Here is a 15984-nt window from a genome sequence, read left to right on the forward strand (position 1 = left end):
CCGAGAACGAGCAATGAAGTTGTGAACCTTGGCGTTCAATCTGGACGCCATCAGATCCACGTCCGGGGTCCCCCAGCGAAGGCAGATCTGTCGAAAGACCTCTGGATGGAGTTCCCACTCCCCCGAGGCAAGGCCCTGACGGCTCAGAAAGTCTGCCGCCCAGTTTTCGACTCCCGGAATGTGCACCGCGGAGATGGTGGAGTGGTTGGCTTCGGCCCAACGAAGAATGTGGGAGACCTCCTGCATCGCCGCCCTGCTGCGGGTACCCCCCTGGTAATTTATGTAAGCCACCGCTGTGACGTTGTCCGATTGGACTCGTATGGGGTGACCCGCAAGCAGGGCGTGAAAGTGACTCAGAGCAAGCCTGATCGCACGAATCTCCAGAATGTTGATAGGGAGCCTCGACTCCCGAACAGTCCAACGGCCCTGGGCAGAGTGGTGAAGAAACACCGCACCCCAGCCGAGGAGACTGGCGTCGGTAGTTAGCACTAACCAGCGGATCGGGAGAAAGGACTTCCCCTGGAGAAGAGATGGACCCAGGGTCCACCATACAAGAGATTGTCTGACCCGCGGAGACAACGGGCAAGGACGGTCGAGAGATGAGACTCCTGTCCCAATTGTCCAGCAGAGCCTGCTGCAAGGGACGGAGATGGAGTTGAGCGAAAGGCACCGCTTCGATTGCTGCGACCATTTTGCCCAGGATCTTCATAGCGAACCGAATGGATCGCGGGCGAGGATGGCAGAGAGTCCGGGCTCCTAGCTGAAGCACTTGGGCCTTGGACCGAGGAAGCAATACCAGACCCCTTGAAGTGTCCAGGATCATTCCCAGAAAAGAGATGCGTTGGGCAGGAACGGGAGAGGACTTGTCCAAGTTGATCAACCAGCCCAGGCGCGAAAGGGAATCCAAAGTAATGTGGACGCTTGCCTCGCAGACCTGATAAGACGGACCCTTTATGAGGAGGTCGTCCAAGTAAGGTAAGACGACCACTCCTCGCGAATGAAGAATGGCCATGACGGTCGCCATGACCTTTGTGAATACCCTGGGTGCCGTGGCAAGACCGAAGGGTAAGGCCGTGAACTGGAAGTGGTCCTCTAGAATGGCAAAGCGGAGGAACCTTTGGTGTGGCGGGAAAATTGGGATGTGAAGATAGGCATCCTTGATGTCTATCGATGCCAAGAATTCCCCTCTCACCATCGAGGAGATGACCGACCTGAGCGATTCCATCCTGAAGTGTCGTACTTTTACGCACTTGTTCAGGAGCTTCAGATCCAAAATGGGGCGCACTTTCCCGTCCTTCTTTGGCACGACGAAGAGGTTTGAGTAGAAACCTTTGAACCTCTCGTGTTCCGGAACTGGAACAATGACCCCGCTCTGGCGGAGGGCGTGGATGGCGCAAAGAAGGGCGCGAGACTGAGCTCCCGAACTGGGGAGACGAGAGGGAAAAAAACGAGTTGGAGGGGGAGCAGAAAACTCTATTTTGTAGCCAGACGACACCAGATCCCTGACCCATTCGTCATGAACGACGGAGAGCCAGGCTTGCTGAAAAAGAAGTAGACGTCCGCCTACTCTGGTGGTATCGACTGGCGCCGTTCCCGAGTCATTGAGAAGGGAATCTGGGGGGCCTGGAACCTCTGGTCCTGGGCTGCCTAGGCTTTCCTCGCCAGGACGGATTCGGCCTGAAAGAGGGACGAACGTCTCTATCTGAGCGAGCGGAGCGGTCTGATCTGGAAAAACCGGCAGGGTTGGACCAGACTGGACTGGTACGAAAGGGCCGAAAACGAAAATATGGCTGGCGCTGGAAGGCCGCCTTGGGCCTCTGTTGGGGAAGAAACTTGCTCTTTCCCCCTGTAGCGTCGGAAATAAGCTGGTCTAGCTTTTCTCCAAAAAGACGCCCGCTCTGAAACGGGAGAGAAATCAGAGATTTTTTAGAGGAGGAATCTGCGCGCCACTCTCTGAGCCAAATAGCCCTTCTGATAGTGATGGCCTTATAGCCCTTCTGATAGTGATGGCGTTTGAGGCCGCCGATGCTGCGCAATTCGCTGCATCGAGAGATTCGTACATCACGTAATCACCAGCCATGGCAATCTGTTTAGCAAGGTCCGCCATCTCAGATGGGATATCCTGTTCATGAATGGATTTCGCTAGAGCATCCGCCCAGGAAACCATTGCCTTGGCCACCCAAGCCGCGGCGAAGGAGGGAGATAGGGACGAACCTGAGGCTTCGTACACTGAGCGAGCTAGGGAATCTAGCTGGCGTTCTGTGGGATTCTTAATCGCAGCGCCATCCGGAACGGATAGGAGCGTTTTGGAAGCAAGGCGCGAAACCGGAGGATCCACTAGTGGGGGATCCGTCCAGTCTTTCACGAGGTCTGCCGAAAAAGGATACTTCGATACCAGGTCCTTTTTTCCCGTGAAACGCTTATCCGGGCGCTCCCTGTGTCGCCTGACTATATCCAGAAAATCTGGGTGAGAGGCTAAAGTCTTGTGAGAACGCTTGGTTCTAGTAAAGGAGACTGAGTGGTCCGGAGCAGAATTAGTCATCCTCCAACTTAAGAGCGTGATTGACTGCCTCAATGAGGGAGTCAACAGTAGATCTAAACTCCGGAGCATCCGGGTCTAAGGATACATCAGACTCATATTCAGAGTCGTGAACGCTACGAGCCCCCAAAGAGGGTGAGCGAGAGGTGGAACTGCCAGAAGCTGACTGGTGTGGAGAGCGCTCAGGAGAGGTAGTGCGGATCCGTTTTCTGGAAGACCGTGCCTCTTTCCGGAGAGAGCGGCTCCTGCTGGCCGACGATTCCCCTGCAACGGAGGGATCTCTTAACACCTGTAACGGATTGCCCCGTTCCCCAGGAGGGTTCTGAATGGATTTGATGGCATTGGCTAAAAAATCCACGGACTGCGAAAGTGAAGCGACCCACGCGGGGGGACTAGGTACGCCAGAGTCGGTGGCGGTGGAGGGCTCCTGGGCACATGGGGCATCGCAGGCAGAGCAGAGGGGGTAACTTTGAGGCCGAGGAAGTGGAGCCTGGCAGGTGGTACACGCAGAAAAAAAGGTCGTATGCACCTTAGAGGATTTTTTAGACCTTGACTGGGACATGGTGTACCTAATGCAAAATAGACCACAGGGTCTATAAACTATGGAAGCGAGGGCGGCACTGCGTCGGAGAGGCTGACGTAGTCTCCTTACCCGAGGTCCTGTGTCCCGCAGAAGAGGGAAGACGTAGGTGGCGGCCGGCGAACACAGAGCTGCACGTGGGGGAAGCTGCGGCTGAGAGAGCTGGAGCTGCGGCGTGCAGTGAAGAAATCCAAGATGGCCACCGAGATCAGGGAGAGAGATCTCACAGGCGGCGAGAAGCGCCCGGACCGGGGGGCGGCGCCACAAGATGACGCGGAAAAGGGGGCGGAGCCTATCGGGATGCGGCCTGCAGCTATGCCGAAGCCGGGGACTAAATTTGCGGCTTCGGCCCGGCGCGCCGCCGCTGAGGACCGGAATAAGTGGGGCCCAGAAAGAAGTGTGCGATTGCAAAGAGGGAGCCCTCCGGACCGCAGAACCGGCGACCCCCCTCCGAGACACTTACCCCGATGGAGCAGCTGCTGCGCAAGGGGCCTAGGTGAGGTGCCTGGGGTGAAAAAAGGACGGTGCAGGGGTTGGGAAGCCTCCATCCACCAACCCCAGAAAGGGGGGTGGAGAGGAACCGTCCACCACCTGAATCAGCCGCATAAACAGTGGTGATGCAGTGCACGGACGCCACAGGGAATAGTGCCTCTGTACAGCCGAGGGTGAAACCTGGTGGGCAGGGCAGATGTCCGGCAATAAAAAGGCCTTGCTGCAGAAGAGGATACTGGAGGAAAAACACCAGTGCTCGTCTGAACTTAGTGGGGAGATCGGTGCCCGGGAAAGGGCCCGTCGCCCAAAAGGGTCAGCTCAGGCAGTGGCTCCCACGTCGCAGGAGAGGATACAGAGAGGTGAAACTCCCGTGCTCGCCTGTTGGTTCGCGGGAGATCGGAACATGAAAGAATCTGTCGCCCCCTTCGTCCGGATTGAAAGAATAAAAATCAGTGTGCCTCCTACGGACACTAAGCTTGAACTGGGTCTCTGGAAGCCAGCATGAGGGTGTACACTGCAGGGGAAGAGCTAACCTTTTTTTGTCTCAGCTTAGTGTCAGCCTCCTAGTGACAGCAGCATAACACCCATGGTCCTGTGTCCCCCAATGTGGCGAAGGAGAAAGTGTCGATTTTTAGTGCTTATTTTATTCCTGCTTCTCTCCTGAGTATTATGGTTTTTTTTTCTAAAAATCTGTCTTGAGAGTCTAGAGATATGGGCCTTTCTATATAATGCTAATTTGTAGTTTTTACAAGGGGGCGTGGCTCAGTGTTATACCGTAGAGCGGCCTCAGGACCCGTCCCCGAGGATCCTGTGCACAATGCCCCCTTAGGAATAAAAAAGCCCATCTCTCTCGTACCGTATGGTAGATTGAAAACAAAATACAAAAACTGGATACTTGGGGAGAAGCAGGAATAAAATAAGAGCAAAAACTCTTGAAGATCGTCTTGAATGTCGCATGCCCAAGTCTAATGTAATTTTCCATTTAGTGTGTGTTTATTAGAATTCTACAGCACCTTTCACCAAGTGTTTCCTGGTGAACTGGATACACAATGTAATAGTGGATGCAATGCAGAATAATATATATATATATTTTATATAGTTTTCACTGGGGTGCTAACCAATGGTAAGCAGGCAGCAACACTCGAAGGCGAGAAGTCCCCGTCATAGCTGAGAACAGGTTTCTGTGTGTGAGATGTAATGATGCAGCTCTGATCTCCTGGTCTAACCTCCTGCATGAGATGATGTCACATTATAAAACCTACTGATTGCGGAGCGTGTCAGTATCACACTCAGAGCTCGCTCACTCTGGCGTATAACACGGCTATGGCGCTATCTGATGCTTTATCGGATAGCACTCAGCCCAATGATGTTCTATGTCATTCCATATCACGTGATCCAAATATGAATATTTTTTTTACCTGACGTCTTTAGTTTTTTGTTTTTTTTTTTTTATTTATTTTCTGAAGTACAACTTTAGTTAATTACAAATTAAAAGTTTTGAATTTTTTTCTTCATTAGTTAATTTTTTACAGATTTCTAAAGTTTTGAAAAAGCCCGGATTTTTGCCTGGTATGGCTTTACATTTTTTATCATATCTCGGGCTAGAATTAAGATAAAAAGGTGGCAGAGGCATCATTTTTTTCCCAGAACGGTACCGGCTTTCATTTGATATGTCACAAGACTATGTTTCTTTACATTTTGTTTTGGAGAAATCAAATTCAAAATTTTGCTGCACAATTTTGAAAAAAAAACAAACGTATGTTTTAAAATTGTGAAATCACGCATGTGTGTTACTTGTGTTCTTGATTATATTTGTACAGGGATTCAACTTGGGACCTATCAAATTTTTTTTTTAATTTTTTTTTTAAGCCTTGAATGATCTGATTTTATGTTTGTGTGAGTTTCTTCCTTTTTTTTCTTTTCAAATTACAACTTATTGAATTCAACATTTATATATGCAACAATAAAGAAACACAAAAAACAAATACCGAAGTGCCAGAATAAATACCGTATTTTCTGGTGTATAAGACGATCCCCAACTTTTCCATATAAAATATGGAGTTTGGGATATACTCGCCGTATAAGACGGGGGTCATCTTATACGCCGGGTGTCGTCTTATACGGCGTGTGCGGTCCGGATGGTTCCCAGTGTCTGGAGGAGAGGAGACTCTCCTTCAGGCCCTGGGATCCATATTCAACGTCCTCTCCGGTCCTTCGCGCAATCCATTCTTAGGAACAGAGGCCGCCACTTGCACCACTGAGAGCCGGGGGCCATCAGATGGTAAATATATCCATATTTTTTATTTTTATTCTTTTTTTTTTTTTTTACATGAATATGGATCCCAGGGCCTGAAGGAGAGTCTCCTCTCCTCCAGACCCTGGGAACCATCCAGGACCACTCCCTGCACACGCCGTACCCGGCGTATAAGATGACCCCTGACTTTTGAGAAGATTTTCAGGGGTTAAAAAGTCATCTTATACACCGGCAAATACGGTACATCTTAATCATCATAACACAACTTGCTCAGCATTTTCAACCTGAATGCATTGAACAACCCAAAAGATAAAAGGTGATCCTATCCTCAAGTGTGATTTTCTAAATACAGTCTCATCCTAATGTTAAAAACAAGATTAAAAGAACCAATATTTTTACCACCTATTTATACTTGTAACTATTTACACTACTACTACTATTTAACTATTTATTAGTGTTTATCACTAAACATGTCATTTATGAAGTGTTTAAGAAGAATAGTACAGTAGTTAAATCCTTGTTCTATAAAATATGAACTAATCAAACAATTAATAGTAGGTTTTCACACTGGTCTGTTATCATCAATGTGTCCCTTCTAGTGGGTGAAATGTCATCTTGTCCATAAGGGCTCACAAACAATGGCCGTTTCCTTTTGTGTCAGACTATGTGCTGTCATGGTGCTCGGCTCCACCTGAGTCAATATCTGACTTTTGTTCACTTCTAAAATGTCTGGTTTTCTTGGATACACAAAGGACGGCGCTGGGCCAGAAGCTGCAGAAAAGTCCTTTCTACGTCTTAATTTTCCCAATCTTTGGAGAGTCCAGTAGCCGCCACCCGCACCGATCATATTCACAGGTCATGTTCTGTTTGATGAATCCTGTCATAAATCACACTCTGTGAGTATCTCCAGGCTCTTTATTCACATCATGTCTCAACCTCCATTACATGAATTCCGAGTACAACAACATCCAACAAGTTCCAAACAAAGAATATAGAACACACATAAAAGTAGTGAGACCCCTAGAGGCCACATGAACATATAACATATTGCTACATCCTTTCTCTTTTAACTAGAGGAACAATAAAAGATACTAAACTAATGTATACTATGACAAAGTTAGAAATTAACCTAGTACGTCCAGTTAGATATAATCTTTGAGGTGCGCTGGCTTTTTGCTAATTCTGCCAGCTCTGGTAATATAAGATGTGTCACTTTCTACATCTGGTACATCTGGTAGTTCTTCTGATATTGTCTGTCTCTGGCCAGAGTCCTCACCCTGATGGTCAGCTGTCACTGTTGTTGCCTGACTTGTACTTGCTGCCTCGTTGTCTTGGGTGTCTGGATACTGTTCAAAAGGCCATGAATGATCTCTTTGTTGCGTTTTCCTCAAATATCTTCGATTCCTCCTTAGTCTCCTTCCGTCGTCTGTTAGAATTTCGTAAGACCGCGGTCCCAGTTTCTGGACAACCTTTGCCTTTTGCCAGTGTTTGTCAAATGTGCTTGGCTGCAGCCGAATGGTGTCATTTCTCTGGAGCTCAGGCAGATCCTTTGCAGATTTATTGTAATAGAAAGCTTGCCTAGCTTGATTCTTCTGTAATTTAGCTTCGATGTTTCCCAGCAGCTTTGGCTCTAACAGATGACACGCAGTTGGTACTAGTGTCTTTGTACGCCTACTCATGAGCCTCTGTGCCGGACTGCTGTCTAGGCCTTGGGTGGGTGTGTTTCTATGATCCAGTATAGACAGATATACATCAGCACCCGCCTGGTTTGCTTTCTGCATGAGTCTTTTGGCCGTTTTTACTGCTGACTCTGCTTTCCCATTACTCTGAGGATATCTTGGAGAAGACGTCTGGTGTTCAAATTCCCATTTCTTACTGAAAGTTTTGAATTCTTCCGACGTAAACTGTGCCGCATTGTCAGAGAAAACGATATCTGGAATGCCATACCTGGCAAAATGGGCCTTGAGTTTTTTTAATCACTGTTCTCGCCCTTGTGTCCTGCACCAAATCAACCTCCCAGAAGTTAGAGAAATAGTCCACTGTAATCAGGTATTCTTTGTCATTCCATGTGAACAAGTCTGTTTTTGACCAATGCCTATGTGGAATTTCATGAGGTTGCAATGTCTCCTTTGGTTGCTTATCATTGCAGGATGCACATATTTCACATTGTGCTATGTAATTTTTTATGTGGTCATTCATTCCTGGCCAATAAACTGATTCTCGTGCACGACGTAGGCATCCTTCACTACTGACTGCCCGACTACATTGACTTTCTCTGTTGTAGACTGCATTTGTAGCCATGTAATGTCCTCTGCACTGTCAGTGTCTGGTGTCACAGTGTGGAGCTGTCTGTACTGTTTGCCTCTTCCTTGCCTGCAGACAGCAGAGGAATGATTCTTCTTGCCACATGACCTGCAGGTTTCCCCATATGCTGGACACTTGGTTTTGTCTCTCTCATGTCTTTTCCCACAATACTTGCAGTGGACAGTGTTTATAGGGTAGTCTGGTCCTGTCTTTCCTTTCATAGATACTGCATGTACCTTGTCATCATCATTCTCACTGGTGCCTGCCATCATCTTCAGGCTGTGCTTTGTGAGCTCAGCAGCCCTGCAGATTTGCATACATTTCTCTAAAGTCATGCCTTCCTCTCTCAGTAATCTTTCTTTGAGATGACTGTCCTTTATGCCACACACCATTCTGTCCTTGATTAGACTGTCCCTGATCTCTCCAAAGCCACATGTTTCTGCAAGTCTCCTCAGCTCTGTCAGATATCTGTCCACATTTTCACCATCCTCCTGATGTCTTGTGAAAAACTTATATCTTTCCACTGTCTCATTCTTCTTTGGGTCACAGTGTTTATCAAATGCCTGCACAATGTCTGCTAGGAGGAGGTTGTCTGTGTCTGGGAGCAAGGTATGGGCTAATTCTCTGCCATTTTCCCGAATTAGGTAATAAAACAGCTTTACTTTCCGTTTGTCATCAGTGGGGCCCACAGTCAGATCCACATACAGTGTAAACTCTTCCTTCCAATGTCTCCAAGTCTGGGACAGATTACATGAAGTGACATCCAGTCTCTGAGGGGGCTTCAGACCAGTCTCCATTTTTCTGTACTGTCAGGGAATCAGTACTTACAGTTGCAGTGATCTGTGCAGTTCCAGCCTCATATAAGCTCTAAGACTTTGCAGGTTCTGTGCCCGGCTGCCACCATGTTCTGTTTGATGAATCCTGTCATAAATCACACTCTGTGAGTATCTCCAGGCTCTTTATTCACATCATGTCTCAACCTCCATTACATGAATTCCGAGTACAGTACAACAACATCCAACAAGTTCCAAACAAAGAATATAGAACACACATAAAAGTAGTGAGACTCCTAGAGGCCACATGAACATATAACATATTGCTACAGGTCACAAAGCCAGTTATGTCATCCATTGCCGATCTTGTGCCGCCTTCTACCACGTCATGGACGTCGCTCTCTTTGCTGAATGAAGAAATCCTTGTTTTAATTTCTGTTTCACTACATGGGATGACAGTGTGGTATTGCCGAGTCCCTGTGATGGGTTCTGCTTCCTGTAACCGAGGTTTTCACAAACTCTCCTCCTCCTCGTAGTCCTGGTTCGTACAATACATGAACTGGATGTTAAGAATATTTTTTTCCCTCCATTTGGGGAGTTGCCTGGGTGTTAAGATTTGGTGTGAATATGGCCTCTGGAGGCTGGAGCTGCCGGCCTGTCATCTGCTCTGCAGTCACTGTCTACCCCTGGTCATTCTCAGCTTGAGCCCTATCAAAGCTTTCTCCTCTGCCCTCTCCTGCTTCTATACTAAAATAATACAGTAATATCTAGCAATCATGGATTATTTTGTAAATACGGACCCCACACTTTTACACCACAGGCTGAACAGATCTGAATTCCAGATTTTTGAATTGACACACTAATAGTTTTATTTTTTAAAATCCGATCCCATCACGATCCCAGTTTGTATTTTGGTACAGATGTGGCTAGGAGCATAGCAGGCACATATACAGTTTTTGAAATTTTGAAATTAAACGTTTTTTTTTTTTCGGAAATGCATTTTAAAATTTTGCGTTTGCATGGTTACCGTAAAATATTATTAAAGATACTCTTGTGACATATCTGGTGAAAGCCTGTACAGTTCTGAGTAGAATGGTGTTTATTTTGTTTCTCTGTCTTTTTTCTAGCCTGAGTTATGAGGAGAAATGTAAAGGCAGGCAACACCGAAATTCACACTTTTTCCGAACTTTGAAAATCAATAAAAAAAAAAAATACCTAGAATTTTTTCTTCTTCACATTTTGCATTCTCTGACATACTATTACCAAATAACAAAATCTCAAAAGAATTAAAAATATAGAGTTGAAAATCATTGGTTCACTTGACATGGATTGACCCGGAGTGCAGAGCAGCAATTTTCTCAGGCCGAATCGGCAGGAGAAAACAATTAAAGCATGCTGCAAGTGCACACCCATACAAGTCTATGTGTGCGTGTGAAAGGCTACTTTCACACTAGCGTCGTTTTGAATACGTCGCAATGCGTCGTTTAGGATAAAAAAACGCATCCTGCAAAGTTGTCTGCAGGATGCGTTTTTTTCCCCATAGACTAACATTAGCGACGCATTGACACACATCGCAACCGTCGTGCGATGGGTGTGGCGGACCGTCGGCAGCAAAAAACGTTACATGTAACATTTTTTGCTGCGTTGTCCGCCATTTCCGACCACGCATGCGCGGCTGGAACTCCGCCCCCACCTCCCCGCAGCTCACAATGGGGCAGCGGATGCGCTGGAAAAATGCATCCGCTGCCCCCGTTGTGCGGCGCTTGCACAGTATGCGTTGGTACATCGGGGCGACGCAGCGCGATGGCCCCGTACCGACGCTAGTGTGAAAGTAGCCAAAGAGCAGTAATGAGACTCTGCTATGATATCATTGCAGAGTGATTTACAAATTGAGCACAAAAGATATAGCTGAGATTACTGACACATCTTCAGACTGGCATACTGGGTGAGAGGCAGTACTGCACAGCTGACAATATTATGAGTGAAGAGCTGATAGAAGGGTTTGTAATGTGACACAACGAAACTCAGCTGTGCTGCTCAACCCTCACATTGGCTCATGCAGGAGATTACACCAGGAGATCAGGGCGGTATCATTACATCTCACACACAAAAACCTGCTCTAAGCTACAGTGGGGAAGTGTTCTTCTTTTCTTTGAGTGCTGCTGCCTGCTTATGATTGGTCAAAATCATACAGGGATAAGAACACGCCCCCAGTAAAAACTCTGATAACACCCACTTGGACTTAAAGGGAATCTGTCACCCCAAAATTCGCCTATAAGCTGTGGCCACCATCATCAGGGGTTGATCTACAGCATTCTGTAATGCTGTAGATAAGCCCCTGATGTATCCTGAAAGATAAGAAAAACGAGTTAGACTATACTCACCCAGGGGCGGTCCCAATGCGGTCTGGTCCGAGGCCTCCCATCTTCATACGATGACATCCTCTTTTCTTCCTGCCGCAGCTCCGGCGCAGGCGTACTTTGTCTGCCCTGTTGAGGGAAGAGCAAAGTACTGCAGTGCGTAGGCGCCGGGCCTCTCTGACCTTTCCCTGCGCACTGCAGTACTTTGCTCTGCCCTCAACAGGGCAGACAAAGTACGCCTGCGCCGGAGCTGCGGCAGGAAGAAAAGAGGACGTCAACGTATGAAGATGGGAGGCGCCGGACCATGACGCCCATCGGACAGGACCGCAGCAGGACCGCCACTGGGTGAGTATAATCTAACTGTTTTTTCTTACCTTGCAGGATACATCGGGGGCTTATCTACAGCATTACAGAATGCTGTAGATAAGCCCCTGATGCCGTTGTCCTTAGCTTATAGGAGAATTTTGGGGTGACAGATTCCCTTTTAACTTTTTTTTAAGTCATTAGGTGCCAAATACTTTAATTGCTAGTATATCTGCCACAGTGAGGCAAAAAAAAAACCCAAACAACAAAGAAAACAAAATGTGCTATTCTGCTCTGCAGGCACTATTACATCTGGTGTCCAGTTCAACAAGAAAAATTTGGCGAAAGGGCCTCTTTTTAAAGGCGTGACATTCATGTTGTATGCATAGCACAGCTATTTAATTATGTTTTTATTACCTAATTTTTCAGATTTTCACAAACAGTCTTATAAGAAGAAGAAAGGAAAATTCAAACCAATGAAAGTCCTTAAGCTCCTATCTCCAAAACAAGATTCAAAAACAAAGAGCCCAAAGGACAAAGCTCAGGAGCAGGAGGATGGGGCCAAGAGGTAGATCAAGTGGAAGTGAAAATGACCTCATTCCATTTTCGATGTGCCTCTCTTTAATTCAACACTGTGCTGACTCTCACAATGTGCGGTAAAGAGTCTCCTAATACAGCCATGACTTGGAAGCCCAGCAGATGTAATTACACCCAGTCATTATTTGGCAGATGAGGCTTATACGCTGCATGGAAGCTCTAGGTGACATACATGTAGTCTGAGCTTTCTTCACTAACTAATCAAGTAAAAGGAGTTGGCACTGCTTAATGAACGTCACTTTTATATTCTGGGATATTTCTTCGTATTTTTGCATTCCTACTTCTGCTTAGTAAAATAGAGCGACTACAGATGAGAATAATCCCAGTCTTTTAATTTTATCAGAAAATGTTGATGATTTGCCCAAATATGTGCCCAGGTTCCAATATCAGTTCTTTATTTTTTTTTATCAGAACATTGGATAGATAGAACGCAAGAAGCTTTACTCACAAATGCTGTCCTACCAGCCGTCATCTGCTATAGAAATCCGCTGGCCACCCAAGCAATGCATAGACATGCTGATTTCCCAATGGGAGAGGCGCTAATTTCCCAATGGGAGAGGCGCTGATTGCAAGCGCTTACTTTATATGCACAAAAAAGAGTTGTAAGCAGCAGGCAAACGCTTCAGTTACCGTCTCCAGAAATTACACAAATATCTGCGGACCATACTTCCATCATTGAAGACTGTTTCCATTGATGCTCAGATTAGTGGTGTCTTCATAATTGGCTGTACTTCCTTTTTTTGCTTGTCTGCCTTGATTTACGTTGAAAGTTATAAATTCATGAAAATGGCATCACACACCTTTTTGCTTCATTCACTAGACTCTGCTGACATCTGTTTGTAGGTGTCAGGACGGCCTCTGTGAAATATTGCTGACTACCACATTCCTCTATGGGCTAACATCTGACGTTCACATGTTCCTGTGACTTTCTGTCTTGTACTCCCAAAACATACTTAGGCCAGTTGGATCCCGAAGTTAGATGCAGAATGAAGATTGTGGTCCCCCTTAGGGCACATGCAGAGGTTCATGCAACAATGTCTGACTGCCGGACTCCTGACCTGAGCATGACCGCTTCAATATTGCTATGAGGCAGTCTCGAAACCTGCAGCCTGTCTATGCCTTATGTTCCGTGTTGCACAGACGTCCTCAAGAGCTCTTACAGACAGACTGAGGAGCATGTTGACACCAGATAAATAACAGGGAAGATGGCCTCTAAGGCAGGCGGCCCCAACCTGTGGCTCGGGAACCCATGATGTGTTGCTCGCGGCTGCCTGCCAGCTTGGTGCTTTATCACCAGGTCTAAGTGAAGAGCAAGTTTGGCTGTAATTATGTCAGTAATGGGGGCTCCGTGTTTTTCTATTATGAGGGGAGCGGGAGCTGAATGTGGCTCTCAACTCTTACACCTAAGGGTGGTTCGCAACTCTTCCACAGTTGGATGTAGCTCTCGACCTTCTCGTGGCTGAATGTGGCTCGTGACGCTCTCGCGGCTGAATGTGGCTCGTGACCCTCTCACGGCTGAATGTGGCTCGTGACCCTCTCACGGCTGAATGTGGCTCGTGACCCTCTCACGGCTGAATGTGGCTCGTGACCCTCTCACGGCAGAATGTGGCTCGTGACCCTCTCACATTTGGACGTGGCTCGTGACCCTCTCACATTTGGACGTGGTTCGCGGCCCTCTCTCACATTTGGACGTGGCTCGTGACCCTCTCACGGCTGAATGTAGCTCGCGACCCTCTCACGGCTGAATGTGGCTCGCGACCCTCTCACGGCTGAATGTGGCTCGCAGCCCTCTCTGCTGAATGTGGCTCGCGACCCTCTCACGGCTGAATGTGGCTCGCGACCCTCTCACGGCTGGATGTGGCTCTCAAGGTCAGAAAGGTTGGGTACCATTGGTCTAAGGCCTCCTTCACATATCTGTACGTACATGAAATAACGGTACTGATGCCATCAGTGTTTTTAATCCGTGCGCCATCCATGTGTACCATCAGTGTTGTTCACGGACCTATAGACTTGGCCATTGTCACACGTGCTACCTGAAAAAAAATGAACATGTCCCAATGTGTTTTGCACGGACACATGGTCCTTGTAGAGACATGGTTGTGTGCATAACAGCATAGGTTATAATGGGTATGTGTTGTATCCGTGAAAAAAAAAAGGATGCCACACGTACTGGGAACACGGACATGTGCAGGAGGCCTAAAGAACATTGTCAATACTCATTCAGCATATTAAACCATTTTTCTTACAGGAGCTTTGTAGCTGAGAAGCCATTTCTTTCACTAGTGGTTTGCCCATAAGGAAATGTGCCCGTTACATAGAACCGGCTGTGTGCGATTACATTTTACCAACAATGGCAGATGGTCCCAAATCAGATGCATCGTAAAATATCAGCATTTTTTTGTGTTTTTTGGAGATGCAGACTCCTTCGCCCCGCGGCATCCCCTGCTTGTGCCATGTCATTTTGCGTTACTTTCTTTCTGCTTTTTAACTAGAGCTGTACCAGAACAAATTATGCCGATCGCTGTCTAGCAGGAGCCGCCTATGGAAAAAGTGGAAGCCAACGTAATGATACGATATGGCGCCAAATCAGTAATGAAAAGCTGTATTACAATTCGTGGCTGGACTGAGAAGGCGCGGCTATGGCTAACCATGGAAGATTTGCTCTGTGAGCACAGCTTATGTATCCACATAAAAAGGATGCATATTTCATTCCAGAGTAGAGGTTTTCGGGATTAGAAAACAAAGATCTGCATTTTTTCCCTTTTCCGTCTGCTGCGTCAGACATTGTAGCTGATTTCTATTTACTTGAATTGAGCTGTAATACCAGACATGGCCGAAGGACGAGAGTGGCGCCGTTTCGGTAAAGAGACAGACATTTGTTTTCTCTAATCCCAGACCGATGAAACAGTACAGCATTTAATAACTGACTGCGTTTTTTTTCCGAAAATGTTTGTAAATACTTTTACGGTAAAAAAAAATTGATATTGCACATGTTTTAACTTTTTATTCATTGGGACTGTTACTTTTATTAAAACTTTATTATTTAGCTCCAGCTGTATTTGTGACTTATGAATGTTGTCCTGTCATACCTTGGACCATGGCTGCAGGACTTGCTTTCAGCAATGTCATTGACCTTACCAATCTATCTGTAAGTGCCATGATTGCTAGCCGCGAGCGCCAGTATCGTTGCCCGACAAGCAGTGATGCCTCCCTGACCGGCTTGTGGAATCACTGTATGGCCGGCACTTACCTCCGTTACACTGTTGCTTTATAGTTGCCTGTTTTATTTTTATCATTATTAAATTATTGCACTGTTTGTAACTGTTTGGAAAAAGAGCCTTCTGTATCAGAATAAAATAAAAATGCCGTATAGTGCGTGTCCTCGTGTTATTGTGTGGACTGAGATTTAAGTTCACACTTGGTGTTTTTTCATGTTTTAATGCAAATTTTCAGCTGTTTTACAGTAATCATAGAAATATCATGTACCCACTGTTTTTTTTGTTTTTTTGTGTCCTCTGTAATTTTTTTGCTTTGCATGTTTTTTTTGCACAATATGTAACTTCCTTCGTGTCTTTTCAGTGTTTTTCACCCATTGATATGAATGGGTGGTGGAAAAACACTGAAAATCCACAGCAAAAACGCAGGTATCAGGTTTTGACGCCTTTTTTGTTCCAAAATCTGATTCTGTACAGTCATGGCCAAAAGTATTGACACCCCTGCAATTCTGTCAGATAATACTCAGTTTCTTCCTGAAAATGATTGCACACACAAATTCTTTGTTA

The 15984-nt window shown here is 46.4% G+C and overlaps 1 protein-coding gene across 2 annotated transcripts in view; it reads left to right on the forward strand.

Moving 5' to 3' along the window:
* Positions 1-15572, forward strand: part of MICALL1 (MICAL like 1) — a 75505-nt gene extending 59933 nt beyond the window's left edge. For both annotated transcript variants that reach the window (XM_069736951.1, XM_069736952.1), the window contains exon 16: positions 12035-15572. In XM_069736951.1, coding sequence (XP_069593052.1) covers positions 12035-12177 — 143 coding nt within the window. In that variant the 3' untranslated portion in view covers positions 12178-15572. The remainder of the gene's footprint in view (positions 1-12034) is intronic.
* The last annotated feature ends 412 nt before the right edge of the window (positions 15573-15984 follow it).

This window comes from Ranitomeya imitator, chromosome 8, assembly GCF_032444005.1.
Source record: "Ranitomeya imitator isolate aRanImi1 chromosome 8, aRanImi1.pri, whole genome shotgun sequence".
Classification (NCBI taxonomy): Eukaryota; Metazoa; Chordata; class Amphibia; order Anura; family Dendrobatidae; genus Ranitomeya; species Ranitomeya imitator.